The sequence below is a fragment of the Hemibagrus wyckioides genome, linkage group LG12 (assembly GCF_019097595.1).
Source record: "Hemibagrus wyckioides isolate EC202008001 linkage group LG12, SWU_Hwy_1.0, whole genome shotgun sequence".
Classification (NCBI taxonomy): domain Eukaryota; kingdom Metazoa; phylum Chordata; class Actinopteri; order Siluriformes; family Bagridae; genus Hemibagrus; species Hemibagrus wyckioides.
In genome coordinates this window covers 4104435-4132369 of record NC_080721.1, presented here as the reverse complement: position 1 = coordinate 4132369, position 27935 = coordinate 4104435, and the positions used below count along the sequence as shown (strand labels likewise).

The 27935-nt window shown below is 40.9% G+C and overlaps 1 protein-coding gene across 2 annotated transcripts; it reads left to right on the top strand.

Moving 5' to 3' along the window:
- On the top strand, positions 1-26339 carry cica (capicua transcriptional repressor a). 2 transcript variants are annotated; one of them, XM_058404775.1, is made up of 21 exons: positions 1-143; positions 2155-5859; positions 7376-7498; positions 9752-9902; positions 9992-10091; positions 10486-10668; positions 10749-10881; positions 11212-11387; positions 11494-11617; positions 15281-15378; positions 15564-16437; positions 16896-17029; positions 17112-17272; positions 17669-17853; positions 17932-18327; positions 19278-19525; positions 19745-19869; positions 21295-21443; positions 21535-21666; positions 21906-22028; positions 23022-26339. In XM_058404775.1, exons 2-21 carry the CDS (start codon positions 2307-2309, stop codon positions 23309-23311), a joined length of 7458 nt encoding a protein of 2485 aa, XP_058260758.1. In that variant the 5' UTR covers positions 1-143; positions 2155-2306; the 3' UTR covers positions 23312-26339. The 2 variants fall into 2 exon arrangements, with proteins under 2 accessions (XP_058260758.1, XP_058260759.1); XM_058404776.1 differs by having other exon boundaries at positions 40-212.
- The last annotated feature ends 1596 nt before the right edge of the window (positions 26340-27935 follow it).

Below are 27935 nucleotides of genomic sequence, written 5' to 3'. Positions count from 1 at the left end.
GAGTTGTCAAGGCTTTGGACTTCATTCACCATTTTGCGTCTGTAGTGTAGCCCGAACCATAAGCGGCTATACTTTTCCCCTCATTTGGAGTGCGGAAGAAAAGAGTTTTTAGCCTTTAAACCTGTGCGACGGCAATCGCGAAGGTTCTGTATGTTTTTATCCATTTTGCTTTCTAATCAATATTCATTTGATCGAGTGTTATTAATGAAAGGGTGAGTTGCTACAAATCTTTATTCTGCAGCATTGCGGTGGCTCTTGTAGAGTTTTGTAGAGAGATGGGTGTTTTCTGAAAACACTTTTCGCAAATAATCGCAGTGAAGCTTTTAGTGTGTTCACCACACACACACACAAAGGCGTGTAGAGGTGCACACTCAGCCTAAAACTTTTTTTTCTTCTCCGAATGTATTTCAACTACACCGGATACCCCAGTAACAGTGTATTTGTCTCGCGCACTGTCGCTACACTGTAGTCATTATGAAGTATGCAACAACAAACACTTCAATAACGCGGCGGAAATTGTGCTACATTTCACAAACCTAACCTTTTTTTCTTTTTTTTTCTTTTAATCGTACGTGTGGCCCTCGTCCCTTTTATTGTTTCAGAGTAAACACATATCTGTTGATAGGATACTGCGTAGAGTGTTTTCAGCCTTAAGATAGCTCGAGTACAGCTTAATTTAACGCGTACTGTGTAATGTAGTGGTCATAGATAGGTAAATCTTGCTGCAGGTGAACACAAGCTTGTGTTATATGTCGCATTTGGCTGTATTTTGAGGCTTTGTAGAGTGTAGAAATGCGCTGCGGCCTTGTGTTGTGGACAGGCCTGCGTCACTCCACTACTGTGTGTGTGTGAGTGTGTGTGTGTGTGTGTGTGTGAGTGAGAGCGAGATAGGAGGTTGTACGCACAGAGTAGTGCACTACAACCAAAACGAGAGCTCGGTACTATACTCTCTAGTTCACTCAAAATACAACCCAATTATTATCTTATCGTTAAGATTTCTATCTTATAGTCTTAATAGTTCAGTAAAGCTTTAATTTAGCTTCAAATGTGTATGTTGTCTTTAAGGCGCGTTTTGCACGTACACTTCAGTTATTACATTGTTATACATACATTAAAACAGACTATATTTTGTATTATATATATATATATATATATAATACAAAATATAGTCGTTTTAATGTATGTATAACAATGTAATAACTGAAGTGTACGTGTATGTGTATATATATATATATATATATATATATATATATATATATATATATATATATATGTATATATATATTCTTTTTTTTTTTTTTTTTTTTTTTTTTTACATTATTTACAGCCACCCCCTGAAAGACAATGAGTTAACTTTACAGGCCAGATGAGGATAACAGTGCTGGTGTTGTGTATACATGTGTAATGTTTGTGTTGTATTATTAGGAAGACGTAAAGAAATAATAAAGACAAAGAGAGAGAGAGAGAGAGAGAGAGAGAGATCAAAGATGGATCTGATTCTCCTAAAGGATCGGGAATAAAATGTGTAAAAAATGGAGAAAAGTCACTTGGGTCAAGTGAAGGAAAAGGAAACACACACAGACATATATATATATATGTATATATATATATATATATATATATATATATATATATGTGTGTGTGTGTATATATATATATATATATATATATATATATATATATATATATGTATATACATATGTATGTATATATATATATATATATATATATATATATATATATATATATATATGTGTATATATGTGTGTGTGTGTGTGTGTGTTACATGATGGATAGATAGATAGATATGAGGATATGTGTGTGTGTGTGTGTGTGAGAGAGAGAGAGAGAGAGAGAGAGACTGAAATACCAGTCAACAAGGAATTCCCCCGCCTCCTCTGTTCTAGCCAAGAAACAAAAACCAGTGTGTGACTTGTCCAGGCAAGCACTTTTCATGGTGTTCAGTTTAGCTTTGTTTTGGCATGTAGTAAGCTAGTAAATTGCATTAAGTTACATTAGTTACATTATAATGTCTATATGTATATATAAATAGTCATTATGAAATCAATAAAACATTTATAGAAATGAATGAATGAAGAATATTGTGTGTTAAATCCATAAGTAATATGTTCTGCTTTCTGTGTTCCACTGCAGGGCTGGATTTTGAAAAAAAAAAAAAACGGGATACAGAAGGAATAAGAAAAGAGAAGGGGCGTAATGAAAGAGGGAAACAGAGTGAAAGATACTGATAGACTGGAACATATGAGAAAACGTTAGGACTAAACATTCTGTACATGCTATAGAATATGAAGCCTTTTAAAAAACAAGGCAGACGATCACCTCCATCCACACGAGCCAAAGGGACTAAGAGAAAAGGGCTGATTGATTCAAGTCCAGAAGAGGAGAAGAGGGAAACAGAGGAAAAACTGAGGCTCTCACCATCCTCTCCTAAGAGACTGATATCCTCGAATTCAGACTCGTCACAAGATGAGTTAGTTAGAGCCATCAGAACCCCAGAGAGAGAGGGAAAAAGAGAAGGAATACCGGATGCATCAGGGGATTACGGGAAGGCAAAGGAGCATTCTCGGAGCTTTAAATCAGGTGGCGCACAGAGTGACAGTAACAGCCCCAATCCCCCGTCCAGCCGCAAAACGGCCACTTTTAAGGCCCGTGTGCCGAAGAAAAAGTATACCTCTGAGCACTATGCTGGAAACCATGGCAATGATGGCAATTCCAGTACTCCCCCACAGAGTAACAGCAGTACACCTCACAACTGCTCCACTGCTAGTCAGGGCAGCACCACTGGAGCTGAATACACAGATACGGTCAATCAGAGCAATCAGGTACCTGTGGCCAGCACCTCAGGGGTCATGCAGAACAGCATGGCTCCACAGTCAAACAGAGTAGGAGATGAGAATAGTGAGAGAGAAAAGATAAATAGTCCTCAGCGTTGCTCCTCCACAGACACAGCCAGTGAGCACTCGGCTGATCTTGAGGTGACGACACAGCAAACTGGATCCCACTCCAGTGTTCAAGTGGGCCAAGCTCATGTTAGTCCTGAGCCTCCATTGGAAAACTTACCAGCTGGGCTGTCACAAACACTTGCTAAGGGTTTAAAGAACCAGAGGGTCCTGGCCAGAGTGAGCACAGGTAGAGGGGATAAGTGGCCACCTGACAGAGGACGAGAGTCATCAGGAGTTTTTCGTGCTGGTGTTGTACGAGAGGTCAGTGGAGAGCATGGAATTGTGGAGGTGCAGTTACACGGAGAGGAAACATTATGCAAATACCCATTCCGAGTGGCAAATGATATGGTAGACGTTATATTGGATGCACCCCCTCCGGGGCATGCATCTGTGCCCACTGGAACACGTGTGTGTGTGCCCTATGGAGGTGACAGTGCAGGCATTGAGGGGGCACAACAGTGGTACAGAGAAGGCCTAATCACCCAGGTGGACCCTCACCCTGCCGTCTCCTTCCCTTATCGCGTCCAACTCCAAAAGGATCCTGCAGAAGAAAAGGATAGAACTGGACCAGAAGAGGATTGGAGGGGCAAAACTGCTCAAGCAGTGTGGGTCTCACGATCAAGTCTCCGCCTTCTTGTTCCACCATGGGATCTTGAGCTGCCTCAACCTTCTGACCAAGGGAAGGATGGTCGAAGAGTGGTGGAAAGAGAGAGGGAGTGGGAGGATAAAGAGGAGATGGAAGTGGAACCAGAGCTGCACCAATTCAGCATGGTGCATGCGGTAACACGGCCAGTCTTAGTTACCGGACTGTTACACCCTGAAAATTCATTATCCCTTTCCTCATCTTGTTCAGTTAGCACTGCCATCACTTCTGTACTCAGCATGGCTCCAGACAGAGCTTGGGACTGCAGCCGACAAAAAGAGCTGGAGAAGGAGAGGGAGTTGCAAAGGCACTCTGAAAAAGAACGAGAAAGGGAAAGGATTTCTTTACAAGCACCAGCCCCAGAAGAGGACATGGAGGTAAGCCATTTCAGCATGGCTCCACTCAGGGATGGTGGCCTCACATTAACCATGGGCTCTAAAACTATGGGTGTGCCCTCTCAACATCGACCCATTCTGTCTAAGCCCGACTACCTCAGCCCTCATCTGTCAGTGGTGAGAGGCATAGGCACACCATTAGCACCCCACTTATCCCTTGGCCCCTCCCCTGTACTGTTGGGAATGGATGCATCTGCAGGGGCTGCAGTCATTTCTTCTACCCCACAGTTGCCTCCACTGCCTCCCTCTTCTTCTCGCAGCTCCCTGGAGAAAACCTCCACTTCCAGCTCCCATGGTACATCAGGGGGAGGTTCTAGCTCATCTTCTTCCTCACGTTCCCGTACACCTCTCACAGCTGCTCAGCAGAAGTACAAGAAGGGGGATGTGGTATGCACTCCAACAGGAATCCGGAAAAAGTTTAATGGGAAACAGTGGCGGCGACTGTGCTCCCGTGAGGGCTGCTCTAAGGAGTCCCAGCGACGTGGCTACTGCTCCCGTCATCTGTCCATGCGTACTAAAGAGATGGAGGCAGGAGGTGGTTTGGGCAGAGACAGAAGTGGTGCCAGCAGTACAGGCACCCTCACACCGGATCTTCGCTTAGGAGGTCGTACCAGCAGTGAGATTGACTGGGATGAGACATCACATGATAGTAGTGAAGCCAGCAGTCGCGGAGGAGACTCACGTCCTCGTCTAATTTTGCCTTCCCTTCTACCACAAGAACTGCCACGTGATTTGTCACGCTTTGACTTTGATGAGTGTGAGGCAGCAAACATGTTGGTGTCTCTGGGCAGCTCACGCTCAGGCACTCCCTCATACTCCCCTGTATCCAATCAGTCACCATTCTCCCCAGCCCCATCTCCTTCACCATCTCCACTCTTTGGTTTTCGCCCAGCTAGTTTCAGCCCCATCACTGCACCTTCATCTCTCACCCCTCGCCGTCACGATCAACGTCCACGGCATCTGAGTGGTACCAAGTTGGGTACCCCCAGTTCAGAGCAGGATCGCCATCTGTCTGGCATTATGCCCACTTTCCAGACCAACCTGACTTTTACTGTGCCTATGAGTCCCAGTAAGCGTAAGTTGGATGCTCCACCACCCCCACTTCCAATTGCACCTGATTATGCTAAGTCTGATCCCCAACTAAGTGACTTGCCGCTAGGTCTCAATCCTGTAGCCTTCAGAGCAGTATCACCTCAAAGCCAGTCAAACACACCCTCTTCTCTTTCTTTTACTCGACCAAGGAGCACAACTAGTCGTCCCTCATCTTCTGCTGCATCCACCCCTCCACCTATGTTGGTTTCTCCTACACCCCCATCACCACTACCCCAGGACCCCAGCTCACGCCGTATTGTTCCCCTGCGTGATTCACCTGTAATCGTCCGCAATCCTGATGTGCCACTGGCAAAATTCAGTGATGGTCCCTTGAGCAGAAGAACAGGTTCCCGCACCAGAGAACATAGTCAACCGCCTCATCTTGCTGTGGGTCTCCAGGCTCCTATTCCCATTAACAGAGCTGCCACAAATGGCACAGTACTGCTCCGGAACTCTGCCCCCACCTTGCTGCTGGTAACCTCTGACCAGTCAGTAACTACTGTGTCAGCTGGTCATCAAACCTACTCAAGCCAGAGCCCCAGCTGTGTTTCTTCTTCCAGTATAGCTGCTGGTCCCACCAGTTCAGGCTCTGGAGGGAGAGAGCAAGACAAGAAGTCAGGTGATCATACAGATGTACAAGGAGGGATTTTACCCCAACCCATGGCCTGCCATCCAAGTCCCACTGCCCTACTGCCTCTTATTCTACCAGCAGAGTCTCCGCATCCCGCCCCTCGCAAAGACATTATAATGGGACGACCTGGCACAGGTAAGACTGTAACAAATTATATGAATTCTCAGAGGTTGTGGAAGGAAGGGGAGGGTTCCTGTGTAGTCCTTTTGTGATATTGTGATACACAATTTATTTGTTCAGAACAGCTAGCCTAATAAAGACAAGAAAATCAGCATTTCCAAAAGATATTATCACAAGCAACAATTAAGCAATATCGCACAAGCAGTAGTAGAAATGTCTTTTACTATTCAGGAGTTTTAGATTCATGCGTTGATCGGCTCATCTCCCTTTTCATTGGCGAGAAAAAGACTGCCCTTTTGGCATATTTTAATATATAAAAACTACTAGTGTTTTTTTTTTTACTATCTTTTCTACTCGTTCACTGAGAGTTCCAAGGTCAGAGCATGGTTTTTGCCACTCAGGGTCTAATTTCCACTTCATATTTCACTGTCACTTTATTTTGTTGGTCTCATCAGAGTTTCCACATACCTATCTGTTCTTTATTCTGAAATTAAAATCTGCCACACATAAACGCTAATTAAGTAGCCTAGAAGTGTTTTGGGTGATGTGTGTAGTGAAGCAGCTGGTGGGATTTAGAGAAATGTGTTCATTTAACCATATACATAAACATATACATACAAAAGGATAACATCTGTGCGACAGAAGTATTTATTTATTATTTTTTTATTTTTTAGTCTAACATTTTGCTTTTCGGTAGAAGAATTTGATCGTCCCATAATGACCAAACACTGTCATAATGTCCACTGAGGTTTAATTACGAATATATGTTCGAATATATAATGTTAATAGACCTGCCAAAGTTGACATATTTTGCATAGGAGATCAAAACATCAAAGTGTGCTAGTATGACATGGATGAATCTGGACTGATTTACGTCAGGTGTTTTGAGGTTTTTAGGTGTTTTGAACTCTCTAATATTAACTGATGTTGCCTGAAAGCTTCATCCACTTTCCACATGTTCTCTTTTGGACTTCAGGAGTATCCTTGCTTTTATTAAAGTTTGTTAATATAAAATGAAATCTGTCAGTGTATATACAGCTACCATTAGATATGCGTATTGTTTATGTCAAATGACAGAAAGGATTAGGAAAGTCACAGAAGAAAATAGTCAAAAATGGTACTTTAGGTTTGAGTCTGAACTTTTTCAGAAATTTATGCTGCTGTAGGTCTTTAGGTTCGGACACAGACAGGCTAGTCAACATTCCGCATGTGAATCATGACCCTGTTGTCCTTTTTGGGACCACTTTTGGTAGACACAATCCTCTGCAAACCCAGGAAATGCATTTTTGGAGATTCTCTGCTCTAGCAGTCACAAGATTCTTACTCTTGCCCATTTTCCTGCTTTCAACACATCCACTTTGAGAACTGACTGCTGCCTTATTTATCCCACCCCTTGACAGGTGCCATTGTAGTGAGTTAATCAATGTTATTACTTTCACACATACCCACACACGCACACACACACACACACACACACACACACACACACACGCACACACAGATTTTGATCCGATTCTCTGTCTTTTGGTAGTCTGGACTAATGTGGAGCCTCGCTCAGTGCAAGTGTTTCCCTGGCATTCATTGGTTCCGTTCTTGGAGACCAGCCAATCAAATTCATCCAACCATCCTACAGACGGTCAAATACAAAGCAAAGGTAAGCAATACATGTTGGATTGAATGTTGTATATGGAGTTTGAGTTTAACTTGAATTTAAATGTAAAAATCTGACCATCTGAGCTTGACTTTTCATGCTTTGGAATGTGTAATTCAACATTGTATAGTCCTAATGTTAATAATCTACATCATTACAGCATTACAGTATTCCACGTCTTGTATTAATTCAAAATCACATCCTGATAGGCAAAAGCCGTCCAACACAGAACCCCTCTTGTCTCCTCGCGCACACACACTGCAACATATTGCAGCATAGTAGGCGGCAGCAATGCTAGAAATAAAAGCGTGGAAGCAAGATATTCCTATCCAAGATTTATGGTGTGAAAATTGTTTCTTTCTTCATTTAATAGAACAGATAAAAAAGTAAACATTCTAATATTTGGACAAAATGGTTTGAGATAATACTGTTAGTATGCATCTTAGATGGAAAGTGATGATCTTAGCTGATTAATTTTAAAGTTTATTAAACAGCATTTACTTAGAAGTTTCAGTAGATGTTGCAATCCTACAATCAGCCACTAGATGGCAAATGTTACAGCGGTTTTATTATTCTCTGCACATTTTGCTCTCTATCTCTCCTCTAGAATACCAAAGGACTCCACCAGTCTAAGCACTACACACACACATTTCAGTGTGTCTACATGCTAATGAATTTATTCTCATTGCATATTACAAATGAACTCTGACTGTAGAAAATGATTGAAATCCAGTGTTAGCATAACAGTGAGAAACATGTGACGTGTGATCCGGTCAACAAAATGTCGTGGACATCGAGAAGAGTTTTTCCCTGCTGTAAAGTTGCTCAACATGTCATGCTCATGCTCAAAATGAACTGTTTTTCACTCAATCCTATTGGGCCTGATTTATTATTCAGTTACTAAAGATGTGTGTAAATGTTTTCAAAGGCCAAGCAAGCTCAAATTTTCTGCCAGGTTTTTCAAGCATTTCTGTTTTTCTGATTTTGTTCAATATTCAGGTGCACATTTTGATGCGTGCCAGCTACCCATAAAATGTAAAGGACGTTCATGCTCAAGCTTATTGCATTTAGTGACATCCACAAAATTCTCACAATCCTATATGTTCATTTTAGCCTCACACACACCAATTCACCCTCCATGTTGCAACGTTGGAAAAGCGGCAGGTCATGTTCTGCGAGGAAACCTTATCTATTTGAGATACTATATGAAGGCATGCAGGACAATAGGGACTATACGGCATGCTGCAAATTGAGACACATCTGTTTTGTCACTAATTGGACTCTTGTGCTACAGCTGAGGAACTGGGGTCAATAATTACACCAAGGTGGTGAATCTGAGGTCCACCCAGGGTTACTATAAATACTGCCTGTGATTCTAGCAGACGTTTCAGAATTACACAGCTTCCAGTGCCCTTTACATGTTCCTTAGCTTTATTGCTTTATGACCACTGACCACAATAAGACCTGAGCTATTCTCTATTCTATTACCTTCAACTAGTGTATCTAAGAAATATGTGATCTGTGGTACGAAAAGCTGTACTGAGATTGTAGCAACAATCCTGACCAAAGCCGTTTAGCAGGGCATTTCATACTCTAACCAGTACTATCTCAATATTTTAATGAGAATCTAATTTGGATCCATCTGTAATGCAAGTATGAGCCTAACTGCTGAGTTTCAATCTTTTTTAGGATCACCAGATAATTGGCTTATAGTTTGACAGCTGTCAAGGGGCAAGAGCAGCAGGTGCACTGCCAGTGCTAAGGGTAGATTATATTGCTAGAAGTAAGAAGTAGCTCCACTATACAAGGTGATTAGTTTAATAAATTAAAGTTAATGTTAACTCATCAGAAACATCCACCTCCACCTAATAGCTGAAGAAAGTCTTCTGCAAAGAATAGACTAGAAGGACTGATTTGATGAAGACGTCTGATTCCACTGTGATAAGTGTGTAGGTGAGAGAGGTTCTGTACTTGACTGCTTTTGCATACATATTACCTAATTGATTTAAAATGTTAATTAACAGAGATTAACATTCATTTCCACACATTCAATTATACATCCTTCAGCGATAAATTCAGTTTCAGATTTTTTGCATGATTCAATTTTAGATGCTGTGATACAGATTCAAAATAACAATGCTCAAGTTCAGATGCTACAATAACTCCATAGTTGCACCCCTCAGCATGCAGACTGAAATATAATCTAATCTCTTACCACATCTTTTGAAACGTTGAAATGTTTCTGCCACCTCATAGAGCCACAGTGTGGAGTAGCTCTCATGACTGATGACCAGTCAGTTGCTGAAAGAGCGTCACCCTCTTGCCCACCACCATCTGTAGGTGATCCTCCAGCAGAGAGAGGAGGAGGAGGAGGAGATAGTGAGACGGAGAGTGATGCTGATGATCTGTAAATATCTGTGTCCTACATATTCACATTATAGACCTGTCTAAATCTTTGTGATTTGTTTATTCTAAAATGTCCCTGTTTTTAATTAGTTTTTACTCAGGTGGAGCCCAAGATTCTGCCCCATTGACTGGTCCAGTAAAGAGACGTACCCAGTCACTCAGCGCTCTGCCCAAAGACAGCGACAAGAAGGTGGGATAAACCACAAATTTAGACCTAGATGTACTTTTTAGGGATGTACCAGTCTGATATTGGCTTGTACTAGTCTGAAATACCGGATCAATGTCTGATCATATTTTTTTATTTGATCTACTGACTATTTTATGCCATAAACACTTGAAGGACTTGAAGGACACGATTGTTTGGTTACTAATACCATGCCAGTATTGGATCAGTATTGATGCAAACCTTTTTAAATCAATCTGAAAAGTACGATTGTTATATCCCTATTATATTAACTAACAAATTTGATATAAATCCACAACATCTTGACACCTTTAGCTGGTGTTTTTTACAGAAACTAATCCTTTTTGCAGATGTATAAAGACATTCCTTTTCTGTACCTCCTTCCTCCTTATGTCCACAGAGAGAAAAGGACCACATACGCCGGCCAATGAATGCGTTCATGATCTTTAGCAAGCGTCACCGTGCACTGGTGCACCAGAGGCACCCAAACCAGGACAATCGCACGGTCAGTAAGATCCTGGGTGAGTGGTGGTATGCCCTAGGTGCCAAGGAGAAGCAGAAGTACCATGACCTTGCCTTCCAGGTATCACTGCAGTCTTTTGTGATTTTGTTCAGTTGTTTGTTTGTTTTTTTGGTCTGTCTATCAATCTGTCTATGTTTCAGGTTAAGGAGGCTCATTTCAGGGCTCACCCTGACTGGAAGTGGTGTAATAAGGACAGGAGGAAGTCTTTGTCTGAGGGCAGAGGCACTCCAGGGGCTAAAGAAACCCGAGAACGGAGTGCTTCTGAAAGCACAGGTCTGTTACCCTGACTATTGGAAAGGCTGCCATGATAAGATGTGATAGTGCCTACTTTCACCTGACAGACAGGCAATTACATTAAACAGATTTAAGTGAAATAATAATTTGAAAACCATTTTTAAGCAGCAGAGAAAAAATACCCAAATACCCAATGATAAGAAATGTGAAATTAATAAAAATCAGGAGAATTATGCAGAATATGTGACAGAATGGTAATAGAACAGCAGAGCTCTGAAGCTGGTCAATATCATGGAACGTGTGTGTGTGTGTGTGTGTTTACACAAGAGTTTATTATATATTAATCTGTACTGATTTTATTCATTCTAGAGACCCAGTCTATTTCTCACCGGAGTGAGCACAAAGCAGCAGGACCTAGCTGTGTATCAACAGAATCTGAGCACTGGGGAGGACCAGCAGGGGGTCAGGTATCACGGCCTCGGGCTTTGTCCCAGAGTGCAGTTCATAGCCCAGAGAGAAGAGAGGAAGGAAAGGATCTAGTAAAGGTATGGTCAGAAATGTGCTTGACAACAGCATAATGCCTTAATAATACAAACCTTAATACTTTCTCTCTCTCTCTCTCTCTCTCTCTCTCTCTCTGTGTTTTGCCAGAATGGTCTAAGTTCATTTCAGACTTGCCCTCCTCCTTTCTCACAGCGTGGGACTAGCGAGGATGTAACTAGCGACGAAGAGCCAATGGTCATCTGTGAGGAAGAAGGGGATGATGATGTCATCGGTGAGTAGTGCTTTAGAACATAATTCAGTGATCTTAACAGCTTGACAGCTTACCAACTCCCTGAGACAGTAGGAGAACGAATACTTGAGAAACTCAAAAAGAAATCGTCATGGGGTGACACCGGATAGTACACCTATGTGTGTATTCCTCCCCAGACCATCCACCAAACTGTTGATACAGGATGGTGTTACAGGCAATGTAACATCCCCCATGGAATATCCAGACTCGTTCATGTCTGTCACATGTGCTCAGTGTGATCCGGTGCTGGATTGTGAACACAGGTTCCATTAGAGCAGTGGTCCTTTTTTTCAGGAGACCCCTATTTTAACATTCAAAAACATTGCCGACCCCCCATACCCCTACCTCGCCCCACCACCACCCCAACAAACACACTAGCAGATGCATTTCACTCAGTGATGCAGTCAGTTATATTTTTAATAATGAAACCAATTAGCTACAACATGCAGTTATTCATAAGCATTTGTTTTCTTTCCAGCATGTTCCATTTTTGTCCTAAACTGATGAACAAATAAAAGAAGCAAATTCTAATTTGCTGAACATCAATTAATCAGATAAATCATTTTATCAAACAAATACATTATTCTTATATTATTCTTTACCTTAAAATGTGTAACTAAATCATGCAATTGTTCGGGAGGACAGATTTTCCTTTGCAATAGCAGACTCTACTTTTTAAAAATGATGAACAAACAACAGGAGCAAATTAAAATCTATTAATCTGAATCTTATCTTCTGATTATCTTAAATAATCAGAGTATTAATGTATTATTGTATGTATTATTACCCTAAAAACTGTATTATTAGTAAAAACTAAAAACATACATCAATTAATTTAGGAACAATGATACCACCAAATCAATTCTATTTCCAAATTTTGATTATGCATACATCACATATACATTTACATTATACATATGTCAATTTATGCATGCCATGTCTTGTATTCCTGACTGACTGAATGAAGCCCTTGATTAACTGTGCAATGCTAATTAATGTGAACTCTGGGCCTGCATTTTTTTGGGCTAGAGACTGGATATTAGGCATGATTTTCGTGACAGCCAGACGAAAGTCATTGTGCAGTTTCAATGGTTACCAGAGAGCTAAAAGCAGTCTCTGACAGGTATGTTGTGGTGAGAGGCAGGATGAGTCTGGTTGTGGCGTGGTGCGCAAGCTTAGGTGCAAAGTCGGGTCCTTTCACCAGCCAGAACCGTTTGTACCCATGTTCAGTAAAGACTGTCCTCAGAAAAGAATTTGACTTAACATCCAAGAGCTCATCGTCTGCTGCTTAATACATTACCCATGTGCATTTGGCGACATGCTCATCAACATTCGAGAATCATGATTTCATCTCCTCCTGTAGCAGTTCCATATGACGCGTGAACTCATTGCTGAAGGATTCGGGTAAATGTCCCCCAGAAGTGATGGAAAGTGTAGGTCCCATTTTATCAGTTTATTCCTTCTGAACTTTATGCACAAATGCATCAACAATTTCCTTGCATTCAAGGATATTTGTATCCGCGCTCTGCATGCACTTGTTTGTTTCGTTGTAGAGGCTGAAGATATCAGCCAGGTATGATGTTCTAATAAGAAATTCACTAGTCATTTCGTCAAGTAGCTTCTGGCTGTTCAGTCTCAGGAACTCAATTTTTTCTTTCAGTTCAATAAAACAACCTAACACTTGGCCTCTTGATAGCCAGCACATTTCGGTATGAAGAAGGAGTGTTTGGTGCGCCTCATCTTCACACAGCTCCGCAAAGATTCGTTTATTCACCGGACTGGCTTTAATAAAGTTGATGATTTTCACCACTGTCTTGAGTGTTTCATTCAGTTCATCAGAGAGGTGTTTGCTTGCCAGGGCTTGACGGTGTATCATACAGTGAAATACAAGACAGTGGAGAGCCTTTTCTTTCAAGCGTATATTGAAGCCCCTGTCTTCCCCCCCAGTCACTGAAGCACCTCCATCTGTGCACCCAGTGACTAAATTAATATAGGGAATGGTTTGCTTGGTAAAGTACATGTCAGTGGCATGGAAAATGTCTTCGACTTGTGTCGTTGTGGACAAATTAGTAGAATGTCCTACTTTATTTTAGCGTTTGTACTGCACATATCCAACAAGTACTTCCTCAACTGCCACAGTGGAAGATTCATCAATTTGGATAGAAAATAGATGCAAAATTTTCAACCAACGTGTTCTCCACATCATTCGCCATTCTATCGATTCTGTCTTTTACTGTATTATTGGACAGAGGTACAGTTTTAACCTCCTACAACCTGGCATCCTCATACGAGGACCTTATTTCTGCCATTTTTACACATGCAGGTTTGAGCAGAGTTTCCTGGAGGGTGTGCAGCTTTTTTGACTGGGCAATTAAGAGAGCGTACTCAAAGGATGGAACTGTTGCCTGTCTATTTTCAATTCCAACTTTAGTCATTGCATCTCTGATATTCTGAGGCTTATTTGATATAACAAGTTCTTATTTCCTTTGGAAAAATTCTCAGGGTTTACTAACCATCTCTAGGTGTTTGGTGCTCTGATGCCTCCTTTGCTGGGCTTCATGTTTCATTAGCTAGTCTGTCTCCACAGATTACAAACTCAATTCTCACCTTGTCCATTGCTTCATTGAAACCAAATTCAAGATAACTGTCCAAATAAATCCTTTTTGTCTTTTTAGCACATATATTTTTCTCTTCTCTCAGACGTGTTGCCATGTTCACTTTACCGCGTCTTTTTGTTTGTCCCATGTGTGTGTTTTTTTAAGCTGCGTCTGTCTATTCCCACTCTTGCGATACACGACGTGAAATTTGCAATGTTAAGGAAATTACTTCTCATATATTAACCCTTACCAAAATATTACAAATTGAATTATTAATTAAGCTATAAAAATAATAATAATATAATATTTAAAAAAAATCTTGTAACCCTAAAACTAGAGTGAGCCCGGCGACCCCCCGTAAATTTTTAGTGACCCCTAGTGGGGGTCGCAACCCCCAGGTTGGGAACCACTGTGTTAGAGGATGTTGGGTCCTCATGCCACCCTCATCAAGTTTGTTTTTGATTTTGGTAAGAAGGATGCACACCAGGAAGTCATTTTGTACGGCTGTGGTAGTGCTCCTCCTCATCGAAAGGAGTAAACACCGTCCTGCTGTTGAGTTGTTGCCTTTCTATGGACATGTCCAGCTCTCCTCATGTTATGGCCTGTCTCTCTCTGTATCTTCTCCATGCTCTTAAAACAGTGCTGGGAAACACAACAAACCTCCTTGTGAGGTTAGGAGGAGCTGGACTACCTGTGCAACCTGATTGGGTTGCAGGTTTCTGCCTCATGCTATAAGTAGTGACAAAAACCCTAGCAAAACACAAAGCTAGAGCCATTTCCAAAACCATTTTCTTTTTGGTGTTGCATCCAGTGCATCTGCTGTCACTTTTATTTGCAATAAAGCAGATGAAACTAATACACAATCACTTATGCTTCCTAAATGGACAGATTGCTATACCTGAAGTTAAATTGATTTGGTGTTATACTGTGATGATGAAGTGTTTTCTTCACTTTTTGAGTGTATTTTCTGGTGTCAAAATCTAAGCTAATATTTAGTTAATGTTACAATTTTTTAAGTGTCCCAAATTTCGTTATGTCTCACTTACAGGTGATTCATTTCCAGAGGGTTCAATCGACCTAAAGTGTAAAGAGAGAGTTACAGATAGTGATGAAGAGAATGATCCTGCAGACGAAACAGATGGAAAGGTAAATTTCTACAGGATTTACATTTAAGAGTAGTTCTGAATTGAATTTATGTTTTATTTCTTTGCTGTAAATTACTGTCACTAGCTTATATTACCTTATACACACCAACAATTTCACATTCATAGGAAGTCAAGTGAATATTTGTCATCTATAAAGAGTGGGTAATATCTTCTGTCTTTTTTTAGCGAGTAGTTCATCCCCTCTTCCTCTCATCACCTGGAGGCGAATCGGCAAACAAAGAGACAGAAAACAAGGAAGAGTGTGCAGAAAGTAAGATAAAGCAGGAGACAGAGGCTGGAGACCTGGGTGAAGGAAAAGGAGCAGGCGGAGGAATGGGAGAAGGAGGATCAGGGCAGGTCCCTAAATGTTTAACCCTAAATGGCACTTTCTCATCTGAAGCAAAAGATTTGCATGTGCCAGGGACAGTCCGAACAGCTCCCACGGTGGTAACAAATGTGGTAAGGCCTGTAAGCAGTGCACCCATTGCAATAGTCAGCAAGCCTGCTGAAGGGGGCATGTCTGTTGGGACTCCATCCCCTGATGGGAAGCCTAAGCTTCTGTTTGGTGGGGGAGGGGCAGCAGGAAGTGGGTCCATTGCAGGAGGTGGGTACTTTTCTGCAACCTCTCCCAAACCTGTCGGGCAAGGAGGTTTAGTCACGGGTTTAGTGCTTGGAGGAGCATTCCCGAATCCATCCACTGTTCAGCTCATAACCCCGCCCCAACCCTTGCCAGGCCCCACCGCTAGTAATGGAGCACCTAACAATAGCTCCTTGCCCCTTCCTCTGCTTCAGCCTCAGTTTCTCCCAGCAGCTTCACTCACTCCACCTACCAATGGCAAACAGGTCACCCAGGTGCAGTACATCCTTCCTACTCTACCAGCCACAGCCACCCTGAACAGCCCCTCTACACAGCACACCCACCAGTCAGCCGGTGTTCTTGCCCTGCCCACTGCCCTGCCAGCACACTTGTCATTGTCTAATGGATTGCATGCAGGGACTGGGGCAGGGATGAGATATGCCTCAGTGCCAGCAGTGGGAGCAGTCAGCCCAGGAGGAAGAGGTGAGATGGAGAGGGAGTGGGGAGTATTCCTCAATATCAAAATAGCATTCAAGGATATCCCATTGACCAATACCCTATTGACCAATTTTGAACATTAGCATCATCATCCTGAAATAATGAGATTAAGTGATGGGGTGATTATTTCCAAAATCATTTAGTTTTACAATTTGGGTTTTTTTTTTTTCATTCTCTGATGAATCTTAGCAAAGCGATTCAGCAATACATGATTTAAAAATGGTCATGTTGTGCAATAATTTTTATTTGGATAATTACACAAGGATTTATACACTGAATGAGACAAAAGCTGTAGTGTTGGAATATTTAAACCTTAGTCTTTAGAATTAAAATGGAGAAAGGAGCATAATAATAATAACTTATCTGTCTTGAGTCTTAAGTCTCAAAAGAGTCTTTTTTTTATTTCCCTCCACTCTTTCTCTCTCATCCTTTTTTTCTTGTAGCACGGTCTCCAGTCTTACAAAACAAGATGCTGGTTCCCATGACAACAGTAAGACCAGGATCTACACCTCCACAACCTATTTCCCTAGTTGCCCAGCCTCTTCCTGTTCAAAATGGAGTGCAACCTGGAAGCAAGGTAGGCCAGGCAGCACAACAACCACACAGATTTCAAGGGTAATTAACATAATTAAAACAATTTATATTTTTGCTGATTACAGCTCATTCAGATTGCCCCAATGCCAGTGGTCCAAACTAATGTCCAGCCTGCACGGACGGCACATCCTGCTGCATCCTTCCCAGTCTCTATGGCAACAGCGACGGTCATGGCCTCAGGTGGCACATCTCCTCAGACAGTGCTACTGACTCCATCTGCTACAAGGTAAATTCAACATCTCTGTTAAATCTGTATAGTGTGAAGGTGATATGGTAGGACAGATTCACTGTATAAACGTGACAACACCTAGTGAATCTGAAACCGGAAGGTTTTGGACCAGGTGGGCACATCAACTTTGAGGACAAAATGTTCACTTGCTGCCTAATATATCCCACCCACTAACAGGTGACATGATGAGGAGATCATCAGTCTTATTCACTTCACCTCTCACTGCTCAGAATGTTATGGCTGATCTGTGTATGTGTTTTATAGTAATATTCAGAATTAAAGTTTAAAAAAATTCTTGAATGATGACACCAGTGTAGGGAAACTTTTTTTGCACTGAAAGTGGGAATTATAATAGGTAATCTTAATTTTAATCTTTAATATCAATTCTTTCAGGATTACATGTGTTCAGTCAACCACTAGTGTCCCTACCCCTTTGTCCCTGGGGTCCACAACAGCAGTCTCTACTCAGCGAGCAGCACCTCCCCACACTCAAGCATTTTTACCATCTGCTATGGCCACGCTGGGCTTCACTGCCATTGCTCCTGCTGGACCTGCACTGGTGCATCCAATAATGGCAGGTGAGTGGGTTTTGTTGTTTTGCCCAAGAATGTCATTTATAGACAGAAATGGTAATGACCACTCAATGTGTCTCTCAGGTCAGCCTCCACTCCTGGCTCAGGTTCCATCCCCCAGCTGTTTGCCACAGTCCTCAGCCTCAGAGACCAGTCGACAGCTAGTGACTGCTCTGTACCCTGGCCCAAGTGTCACACTGGCGACAGGAATGGTTTCCATGACAACTACATCTCAAAATGTGACTAGTCCTCTGTCGGTTCTGACATCCCCCTCATCGCCTCATACAAAGACGTCTATAGTGTCCAACGCGCACTCACATTCTCAGACCTACACGGACGCACCATCACAAGTCACGGTGAAGATGGAAGGTCTTAAAAGACCAGAGGCAGATACACACAGAGAAGCAGTGTTGACAAACTCCTCGAGCCAAATGGAAGAATTAGGACGGCTCGCTAGTCCAACCCCACACCTGCATTCAGGTACTTTTACGCAATGGCGTACATACACAGCATCGGATATTAGAAATTTGGGTTATATTTAACAGGCTTATTAATGTCTTATTACTGCTAGTTACACAACTAACCATGAGATTGTAATGAGAAGCAACATGAATAATTTTCTCATTTTTCAGCATGCATTCAAAGCTATAAAGAAAATTGAAATGGCTTTGGTTTTAATTCTCAGAGAAATCCATATTCATTTCAAATCCACATAAATTTGATAATATATTCTACAATTCTTTGGATTAGCACTGTGCTTGTGAAGATAACATAAACTCATGTTTAACATAAACTCTCACATCCATAAATTGTGGATTTTATAAAACAAATATTAAAGTGGCCTTGTTAGGCATTTTTAGGAATTCTGCATTTGGATATCACAAAAATACAAGTTCTTTTTTCCCATTAAAACTACAGACGAACCATTTGAGATATGAAACGCAAATGATCGACAGCTGTGCAGATGTTCTGAAATCTCGGACATTAACGAAACCCCTGGAAACCTCGCTCTTTTCTACATTCTCACATGATTAGTTATGTCCTGTCCAGTGCCAGTGTTTTCTGTTGACGTAAATAGAGAATATTAAAGTGTAATAAAATTGACCAGTGCTTGTTAACATCAGTTAACTAATATTCATTAATTAGTTGATTTATTGAAGCTAGGACCCAAAGATTTCAAAACATTTTCTAAAAAAGTAAAACAAAAGATAGGAAATTATGGTTTTCTTATAACGTCGAGACAATGTGACCCACCCTGTTGAGAAACAGCAACTTCTGCATAAATATTGTATATTAATTAGTGTTATTTTATGGATAGTAACTGACCAAATGAACTGAATTTATCCATGTTTGTAACATTTTTAAATAATTGTTTATTTCATGGTTCCTAGTATAATTCTAATTACCTGATTATTCTTGCACATTCAAAGGAAGTAGGTCAGGATCCCCAGAACTGCCCCTGAGCCCACAGAAGATCAAAGTTCAAGTTGAGCACCCTCTATCAAGACCAGAAGGAGAAGATCAGGATGGAAAAAAGATGAACAGAGTGGACTATGACAGTGACAGAGATGGAGGAGGAATGGGGTCAACATGGATCGAGAAAGCTGTGAGGGAGAGGGGAATAGAAGGAGCCCCAAAAAGTCCATTAACTAATAACAAGGAGGAACATGGCAGAGAGGCAAGCAGCAAATACTGCTAACTTATAAGCTTTAAACTTATAAGCTTTACTAATAAGCTTTAAAACAGTTTGTTAAAACCACCAAGTTAATATTAGTTAAATCAAATACAAAACATTATTGAGGTACAAGATTATGATTGCTATCTGTCTTTCTATACTCACTCGTTTTGTCGTTTTTTCTTGCTTCTCTTTCTTATTGTCTCTATCTGTCCTTCTCAGACTGGGCAAAAAGAGGTGTGCGGTTTGGACCTTCCTCCTCCTCCACCAACGCAAAGTGACACTCCAGCACTGAAGAAGAAGTCCCGCCCTCCGCCTCTGAAAAGCACCACCGGCTCTGTGGACAAGTGAGTGGCCGAGCATCAAATCAGCTCTATGCAGTTGTGTCCAGTTGTGACCTATGCTTGTGGAATATAATGATTTCAGCATGAAGGTGTGCTGGCACCAAGATGTTAGCAGCAGATCCTTTAAGTCCTGTAAGTTGTGAGGTGGGGCCTCCATGGGCTTGAAGGATTCATTTGATAGATACTGACCACTGCAGCCCGGGAACACCCCACAAGAGCTGCAGTTTTGGAGATGCTCTGATCCAGTCATCTAGCCATCACAATTTCTGCTTCTAACACATCAGCTTTGAGGACAAAATGTTCACTTGCTGCCTAATATATCCCACCCACTAAAAGGTGCCATGATGAGGAGATAATCAGTGTTATTCACTTCACCTCTCACTGCTCAGAATGTTATGCCTGATCGGTGTAGTTGACATAAGAATGGAATCAACACTTCCCAATATCCTAGATGGTAATATTATTATTCCTTCTTGTACATGCTTTAAACCTTTTTTGCTATCGATTTTGAGAAAGCACAAGCAAGGAAAAATCTATATCACACAACCCCAATGTTTACTTAAAAACTTATTAGAGATACAGTTACACATACATAATCTCTGCTTATATTAATATAAAAGTGGTACTGACCAGGTGCCTAGCTGAGCTGCACTGCAGTGACATAGACATGATAATAGCTGAAATATCTGGTACAGGTCTAACTGGTCACTGCTGAGAACAGTCCACAAATTAAATGACAAGATCAGTAACAATACACCGATCAGCCATAACACCCTGAGCAGTGAGAGGTGAAGTGAATAACACTGATTATTTTGTCATCATGGCACCTGTTAGTGGGTGGGATATATTAGGCAGCAAGTGAACATTTTGTCCTCAAAGTTGATGTGTTAGAAGCAGGAAAATTGAGCAAGTTTGACAAGCGCCAAATTGTGATGGCTAGACGACTGGATCAGAGCATCTCCAAAACTGCAGCTCTTGTGGGGTGTTCCCAGGCTGCAGTGGTCAGTATCTATCAAAAGTATCCTTAAAGTCCATGGAGGCCCCACCTCACAACTTACAGGACTTAAAGGATCTGCTGCTAACATCTTGGTGCCAGATACCACAGCACACCTTCAGGGATCTAGTGGAGTCCATGCCTCGAAAGGTCAGTGCTGTTTTGGCAGCAAAAGGAGGACCAACACTATATTAGGCAGGTGGTGCATGTAGTACTGTAGTGGTTAATGCCCTGGACTAGTGATCAGGAGGTTGTGAGTTGAGCCACGCCCTTAATGCTCAGGTGTAGAAATGTGTTAAAGGCATCTGCTAAATGCTGTAAATGGAAGCTACAGTGTAGGTGTACCTAATTTACCTGTGAGGCTGCTTTATTTCATGTATATTTTCCCTTTATAATTTCTAAAATGGAAACATTTTAAATCTGTCTATCTACAGAGTGTTGTCAGAGACGTATTTTGAGGAGCGCCTAGCTGAGCTACCTGAGTTTAAGCCAGATGATGCGTTGCCTTCCCCTAACTTACAAAATCTAGCCACATCTCCCCGGGCAATTCTCGGCAGCTATCGCAAGAAGAGGAATTCAACAGGTGTGTATTTTTTATTTTTTTTATGTGCTTTACACAGATTGTAAGTGTTGTTTCTCCTGACTCTCTCCATCTATTTTTTTTTCTGTCTAAGATTTGGACTCTGTTGATGACCCCAGCTCTCCAAGGAGGAAGAGTCGTCGATTATCGAGTTGTAGCTCAGAACCCAACACACCCAAGAGTGCTGCCAAGTGTGAGGGGGACATCTTCACCTTTGATCGTACTGGTGTGTTCATAACACACACACACTTAGCCATTATACAATATAAACTGTTTACAGAAATTAAATCTCACCTTCATTCTCTAAAATTATTGAGCAAGAGACAGAAAATTCTTTAAATGCTTTCTTATCATGGATTTGAGCTATTCAGCTTTATTGAGATATTCAGCTTCACATAATAAAGCCTAATTATTTTTATTTAGATCTATCATCTGTACTAGTACTGACGCTTCCTCTCTCAACAGGAGAGACAGAGGACATTTTAGGTGAGCTGGACCGTGTACCATACTCTCTACGCCGCACGCTGGATCAGCGCCGGGCACTGGTCATGCAGCTCTTTCACGAACAAGGCTCTTTCTTCCCATCAGGTGACCAATCACAGCGTGCTATTGTCTTTTTTTTTTTTTTTAGGTAGAAACAAATATAATAATGGAATATTGGAATGTAGTTTTGATTATTGGTTGTGTCCAGCTTTCAAAGACTAATACTGAACTGACCTGTAGTACTTACTATTCATGCTGCAGAGAATTCAAAGTATAACCATGTCAACAAATGCCATTCCTTATAAAGCGTCGCCTTAATTTTTACAACATCCAAATCGTACCATACGTCGGCTAAGTTGCACATCCGTCCGGGAGCCGTTCAAAACTCAGTGGAAAGCCAATTTTTTTTTTTTTCAGTCAAAGAAAGCTGTTTGGAAAGAGTCAACCCATGATACCAATGTTGCCTCATAAGCTAGGTGATTTTTTGGTTTTGTTGACAGATTGGTGGCATGGGTGGTCTGTTCTATTTTTAGCCCAAGCTTGAGGGCACAACTTCCTGTGAGGACTCTTGGCTTGGGTCTCTGTAAGCAGTTTACATATGCTTCGTATTGGGAATATTGGCCTCGCCTCCAGAATGAATTAAATTCTTATGCCAAGGTTCCACTTACTTCACTTACTATACTGAATCACTAGTTATCTAAAATGATTCAGAGATACAGCAGGTGTTAGCCTTGAGTGTGATTTAATGACTGACCAAATCCCAATATGTATCACCCAGTTCAGAGTCCTACAAACATGCTGAAAATTAAAAAGAACTAAAAAGAGAATTAAATTCTTCTTATGTCCTATTTTCCTTTCTGAGCTCAGGTTATTGGTGTTAATCAGTAGAATGGCTTATATTATTGACCTACAAGACTGCACATAAATGCTGATGACATCATGAATTATAGATGAATTAATCAGATAATCGTTCCAAGGTGACAGGATTGATGCTGTGTCTATTTTTCTTACCAGTATTTCTTAAAAAAAAAGGTTAGATATGATGCATTTAAATATTTCTTTCTGCTCTCCTTATTTCTTTACTCTTCTTAATCTTAGCCCAGGCCACAGTTGCCTTCCAGGCGCGCTACTCTGATACTTTCCCCACTAAAGTGTGTCTGCAGCTGAAGATTCGTGAAGTGAGGCAGAAGATCATGCAGACCGCCACTCCCGGTGGTTCAGAGGCTACAGGGATGGGAGGAGCTTTCAGTGGCTCAGATCCTGCTTGTACACCGGGACCATCCTCCAATCCTATAACCAGCGAAGATGGCGTGGCCGAGGTAGAGGAAAAGGGCGGCGAGTGGGAAAAGTCTAAACCTGGCATGGATGATTCACAGGATCTTAGATGAAAACTGAGAGAAGGGATAGACATGTTAGAATGTGGGACTGGGCAGTAGGCAGATTTAAACCAAGTCCACTGACAATATACAGCACTTGCATGGTTTTCGTTGAATTTATAACCGACTGTGTGAATTTTGTTCCGCTTGTCTTTTTTCACATCGTTATTTTCCTGTCAGTGGACACTTATCTGTGTCAAGGTGACCATTTACACAGGCTGACCAACACACATATATTTTATGCAAGTACACAAAATTAACTTTCGTAACAGGCACAAGCACCTTTTCAACAAAACAATCCTGCAGCACTCACCAGCGGGTTGTTTATCCGTCGCTCGCTTTAGATGTTAAAGACGGCGTTCTGCACAAAGTTTCTTTGCCTGGCATAAAAATACGAGACTGTTCAGAGGAAATTGGTGGGAAACGAGCGCGCTTGCACTTTGCTTTGTGAGAGGCTGAGACAGAACCGTGCGGCCAGAGAGGAAGAGGTGACGGAACTCGTCTATTTTTGAAAAGGGGGAATCAGGCTCAGAACCGAACCTTCCAAAAGCAACAAGACTTTCTCAATCTCAGCTGAGCAGAAAGCAAAAGCTATAGTGACTGCCAAAACAGCACAACAACAAAGAATCCAACACATAAAACCCAGGCAGCGGTGTGCATCTTCTCAAACGGAGCATGAGTAACGATAAAAACACACACTTTCTGTCTCTTTTGCTTTTTCATTTGTAGTTGTTGTGTGGTATTGGTGGAAATGATACCCCCTTAAACCCCAGAATAGCTTGCTCATCTCTTGTTAACTTTAGTGGCATTTCTAGCACAGACCAATCAGTCTATCCATGCCTTGGGGCAGAAGAATAAGAGCCTATAATCTGAAGCTCTTCTTCTCATGCCTCTATCTCTGGCCTTTCCTCAACTCCACCTCTCACTGTATATAACCATGATGGCTCAGGGGCTTTAAGGCTCTTTGCTCCTTCTCACCCCTCTTTTCTTTTCTTTTTTTTTTAAATGTTTTTATCAGATGTTTGCACAATACGTGGTCCAGGACCACACGTTAAATCAGGAAAGTGTTTGTTTTTCAAGATGTAAAAAGAAACTAACCAACAACTGCATTTCAGTTCATTTTATTTTTCCTTATGTAGCATATAGTTTTCCTTTAAAAACAACAAAAAAAAAACCCACACCATTTTTATATTATTTTCTGCTTCTTCTTAAACTGTTACCTAACTCGTATGGAAAGTGCCCCTGAGGGGCTGGTCCAGAATTTGTAACCGTGTGGATGATTCGTAACCAGGATTATGCAAAGGGAAAGACCTGAGACCAGCGCTAAGGTGGCATTTCTCAGGATCTCCCCTTTTCCTTTAGCTGCCACATCTTTCATTGGTGCAATAGGACTGTGTTGATGGGAAGTTTCTTTAGATATTAGCTGAGTGACCAGTTTTTGTGCCATAGATATTTACTGTTCAAAAGGATAATGGTGTTACAGTATGATATATACAGGAAAAAATATATAATAACATTAATAATTGAGTGTTGAGAAAGTAATTCAAACTATTTAAACATTGGGCCTCATTTATCCTGACAGATTTCCTGGAAGTGTTTGGAAGAATGTCCTTATCTTAGGTACGCTCTTGGGGTTATGTTATAATTTTACCAACTTATTGGCTTTAAATCATGTAACTCTCAAAAATAAATCGCTTATTTATTTTAATTATACACCACTGTGGTCATTTCACTAAATATAATTAACAGCACTAATTAATAAATTACTTAATATAGAAATAAAAAGCAAACAAGCAAATCAATACACCTAATTTAACTTCACACTGACCACTTCTCCAGATTTTAGCCTTTTCAGATTCTGCTATATTTGCATAATTAATATTTTTAAATGGTGCGAACAAAATAATTTCCCCTCCTGCCCTCCTGAGTTTTTTATTTAATTTTTTTATGGGTTTGTGGGCACCAGGAAAAAAAAAAAGATAAATGAGGCTCAGTGAGTGTACTGACACTTTGATACTTCCCAGTCTTCACGATATATACATACTCTCACTGGCCACTTTATTAAGAACACATTAGTCATGTGGCAGTCACATGCAAGATCAAGAGCTTAAAGTAAAGCAGGAAAAGAATGAGGAAAATATGTCATCTCACTGGGCTGGTTTGAGTATTTCAGACTGATCTCCTGGAATTCTGACACAAAAAAATCTGGAAAAAGACTAGTCGGTGTTTCTTCTACTTCCAGTTTCTTCACCGACTCTAGCTTCAGATTCCAGTTCTTAGGTGTACTGGATTATAACCTCACGTGATCTTCTGCTGTTGTAGCCCATTCACCTCAAGGATTTTATTGTATTATATGTTCTGAGATGCTTTTCTGATCACCATGGCTGTAAAGAGTAGTTGTTTCCGTTAAAGGAGCCTTCCTTTCAGCTACTTTTACCGCATTTCCACCCACAGAAGACTGTTGTGCATGAAAATCTCAGGAGATCATAAGCTTTTGAGACACATAAACCAGACCATCTGACATCATGTGAACATTATCTTGCATTGCTGACACATGATGGTATAGTTGCATAAATGAACAGGTGTTCTTAATAAGGTTTTTCCAGGGTATTCCATATATATATTTATATATATATAGTGTGTATGTGTGTGTGAGCAAGCATAATGTATATAATGTTACCTAATATGCACCTTGGCAGATCAGACTTGCCCCCAAAATGTAATCCGTACTAGTAGACTGTTATTCCTGTGAGCTAGTCATTAATAGAGAGATAAAAGGATTCTATACAAATTTATATTCGGCACTTATAACTCTTTCATTCCCCAGCATCGGAGAAATGCTTGCACACACACATGCACACCTGTACATGTATGTGTGTTCACCGTTTGATTGTAATATCCAATAAATTGTCATTATCTGACTCTGAAGAAGGAATTTTTGGATGAGAAAGATGAGCGTGAGCTCATAAGCAGGCATGTTGATCATGTGCAATATTTCTAAACAAAAGAATATTGAAAATATTAAAGACTTAACACAGTATTTTTTTTGCCTTGTCTTTTATCAGGATCTTGAAGGTTTTAGTAGAAAGAAGAGCAGGTGAAATGACTTAAAGGAATGAAGCTTAGGCACTGACCCTAAATGTGGTTCTTCCCCATTCAGCATTACAATTTCCTTTTGGTGGAACCTCTGACCTCCATGAAGACATGTTGAGTTAGGTTGGAGTGGAGAAAAGTGACTCAACCCCACTTTGGGGAAAACCATCAGTGACATCAGTGCCTGATTTCATGGGGTTAAAAGAACAAATCCTCACAACCACGCTCAGAAACTAAATGGAATGTCTTCCCAGAAGAGTGGAGCATTATAAGAACAAAGAGAAGGATTAAATCTGTAGTAGTCTGTTCAAATAGCACATGTCTAGCTTATAGCTAAATAATTTATCCCTAATGAGCAAGCACAAGGCAAGCAGAGGCCCTGAGACGAGTGATCTTCATCACTGAAGAGTGATAACATCATTTTCATGGCTTGTATATGGTTAAGTGAGGATCTTTTGAGTATGATCATCAGCAGATCAAAGCTGGTGCCATACCACAGCAGTCCCATATATCTCTCGGTAGTCCGTGTGGAGCCATCCTCAGCAGCAGTGAGAACTTTGTCCAAACAGAAGTAGGGAATCGGGATGGATCAGGCAGGTGCGGAGAGCAGAACCTTTCAGGAACTCTGGGAGCTCAGGACTAGCATTTGTAGCTCAACAGAATGAGGGAAGGGAAGAGAGGGAATATTTGTAATGCTTGTGACTGAAGACCTTGGACAATGTGTGTAAAGTGCAGGCAGGAACTCCACTAAGACTAAGCAATGAAAGCATAAATAAAGGAAAGCCAGAAGGTGAAACAGGCATGAGGGCTGTCTCACCTGGGACATGTAGGTATGAGCATAACCTCCTTGGAGACAAAGGGAAGGTTTAATATTGGCCTTGGACAGCTGACAGTGGTTGAGGTCAGGTTTTTTAATCAGCAATTTTATAACTGCTAATTTAGAAAAGAAATCTGTAGGTATTTAAGGGAAGTTAAAACATTCTAAACACTGATCTGATATAGTAATATCATTGACTACAGGATTCGCTATCAAATTTTCTGGTTTTAAATTAATTATTTAATAATAATAATAAATATTTTTGCCAGATATTCCAGACATTCTTCAGATTTTTATCTCAGTTTTGCCATTAAAATAATTGCTGCTGCATATTGATGGTGGTTGTTTAATTTGCTACAGTATTAAATTAAAAAATTAAGAATATTTTTACTATCTTTTATTAGGGCAGAGACATATGCTGATCTAGCAGCACTAATACATCTTTTTGTCGCTCTGAAGGCTTTCCTTCCATGCTACTTGAAATACTACCAACTTATTTTGATGCCATATACGTTCTAATTTCCTAGTGATCTGTTTTAATGTGCATGTGTGACTGTACCAGAGCGTTTAATTATTTTCCTTTTAAGTGGCACTACAGGATCTAGGGTTTAGCGAAACACTGACTGTAACTAATCAGTCATCTGATCAAGTTCTGTCAATCATGATGATAATTCTGTGAGATTACTGATAAATTTAACCAGGTGACTTCTGGGATTTTAAACAAAA

Excerpts from the sequence above, each read along its gene's own strand:
- cica (XM_058404775.1), top strand. The coding sequence starts at position 2,307 with ATGAAGCCTTTTAAAAAACAAGGCAGACGATCACCTCCATCCACACGA. Across the intron at positions 17,854-17,931 it reads GGTGCATCCAATAATGGCAG|GTCAGCCTCCACTCCTGGCT; the intron begins GTGAGTGGGTTT and ends TGTGTCTCTCAG. Across the intron at positions 22,029-23,021 it reads AGGCTCTTTCTTCCCATCAG|CCCAGGCCACAGTTGCCTTC; the intron begins GTGACCAATCAC and ends TCTTAATCTTAG.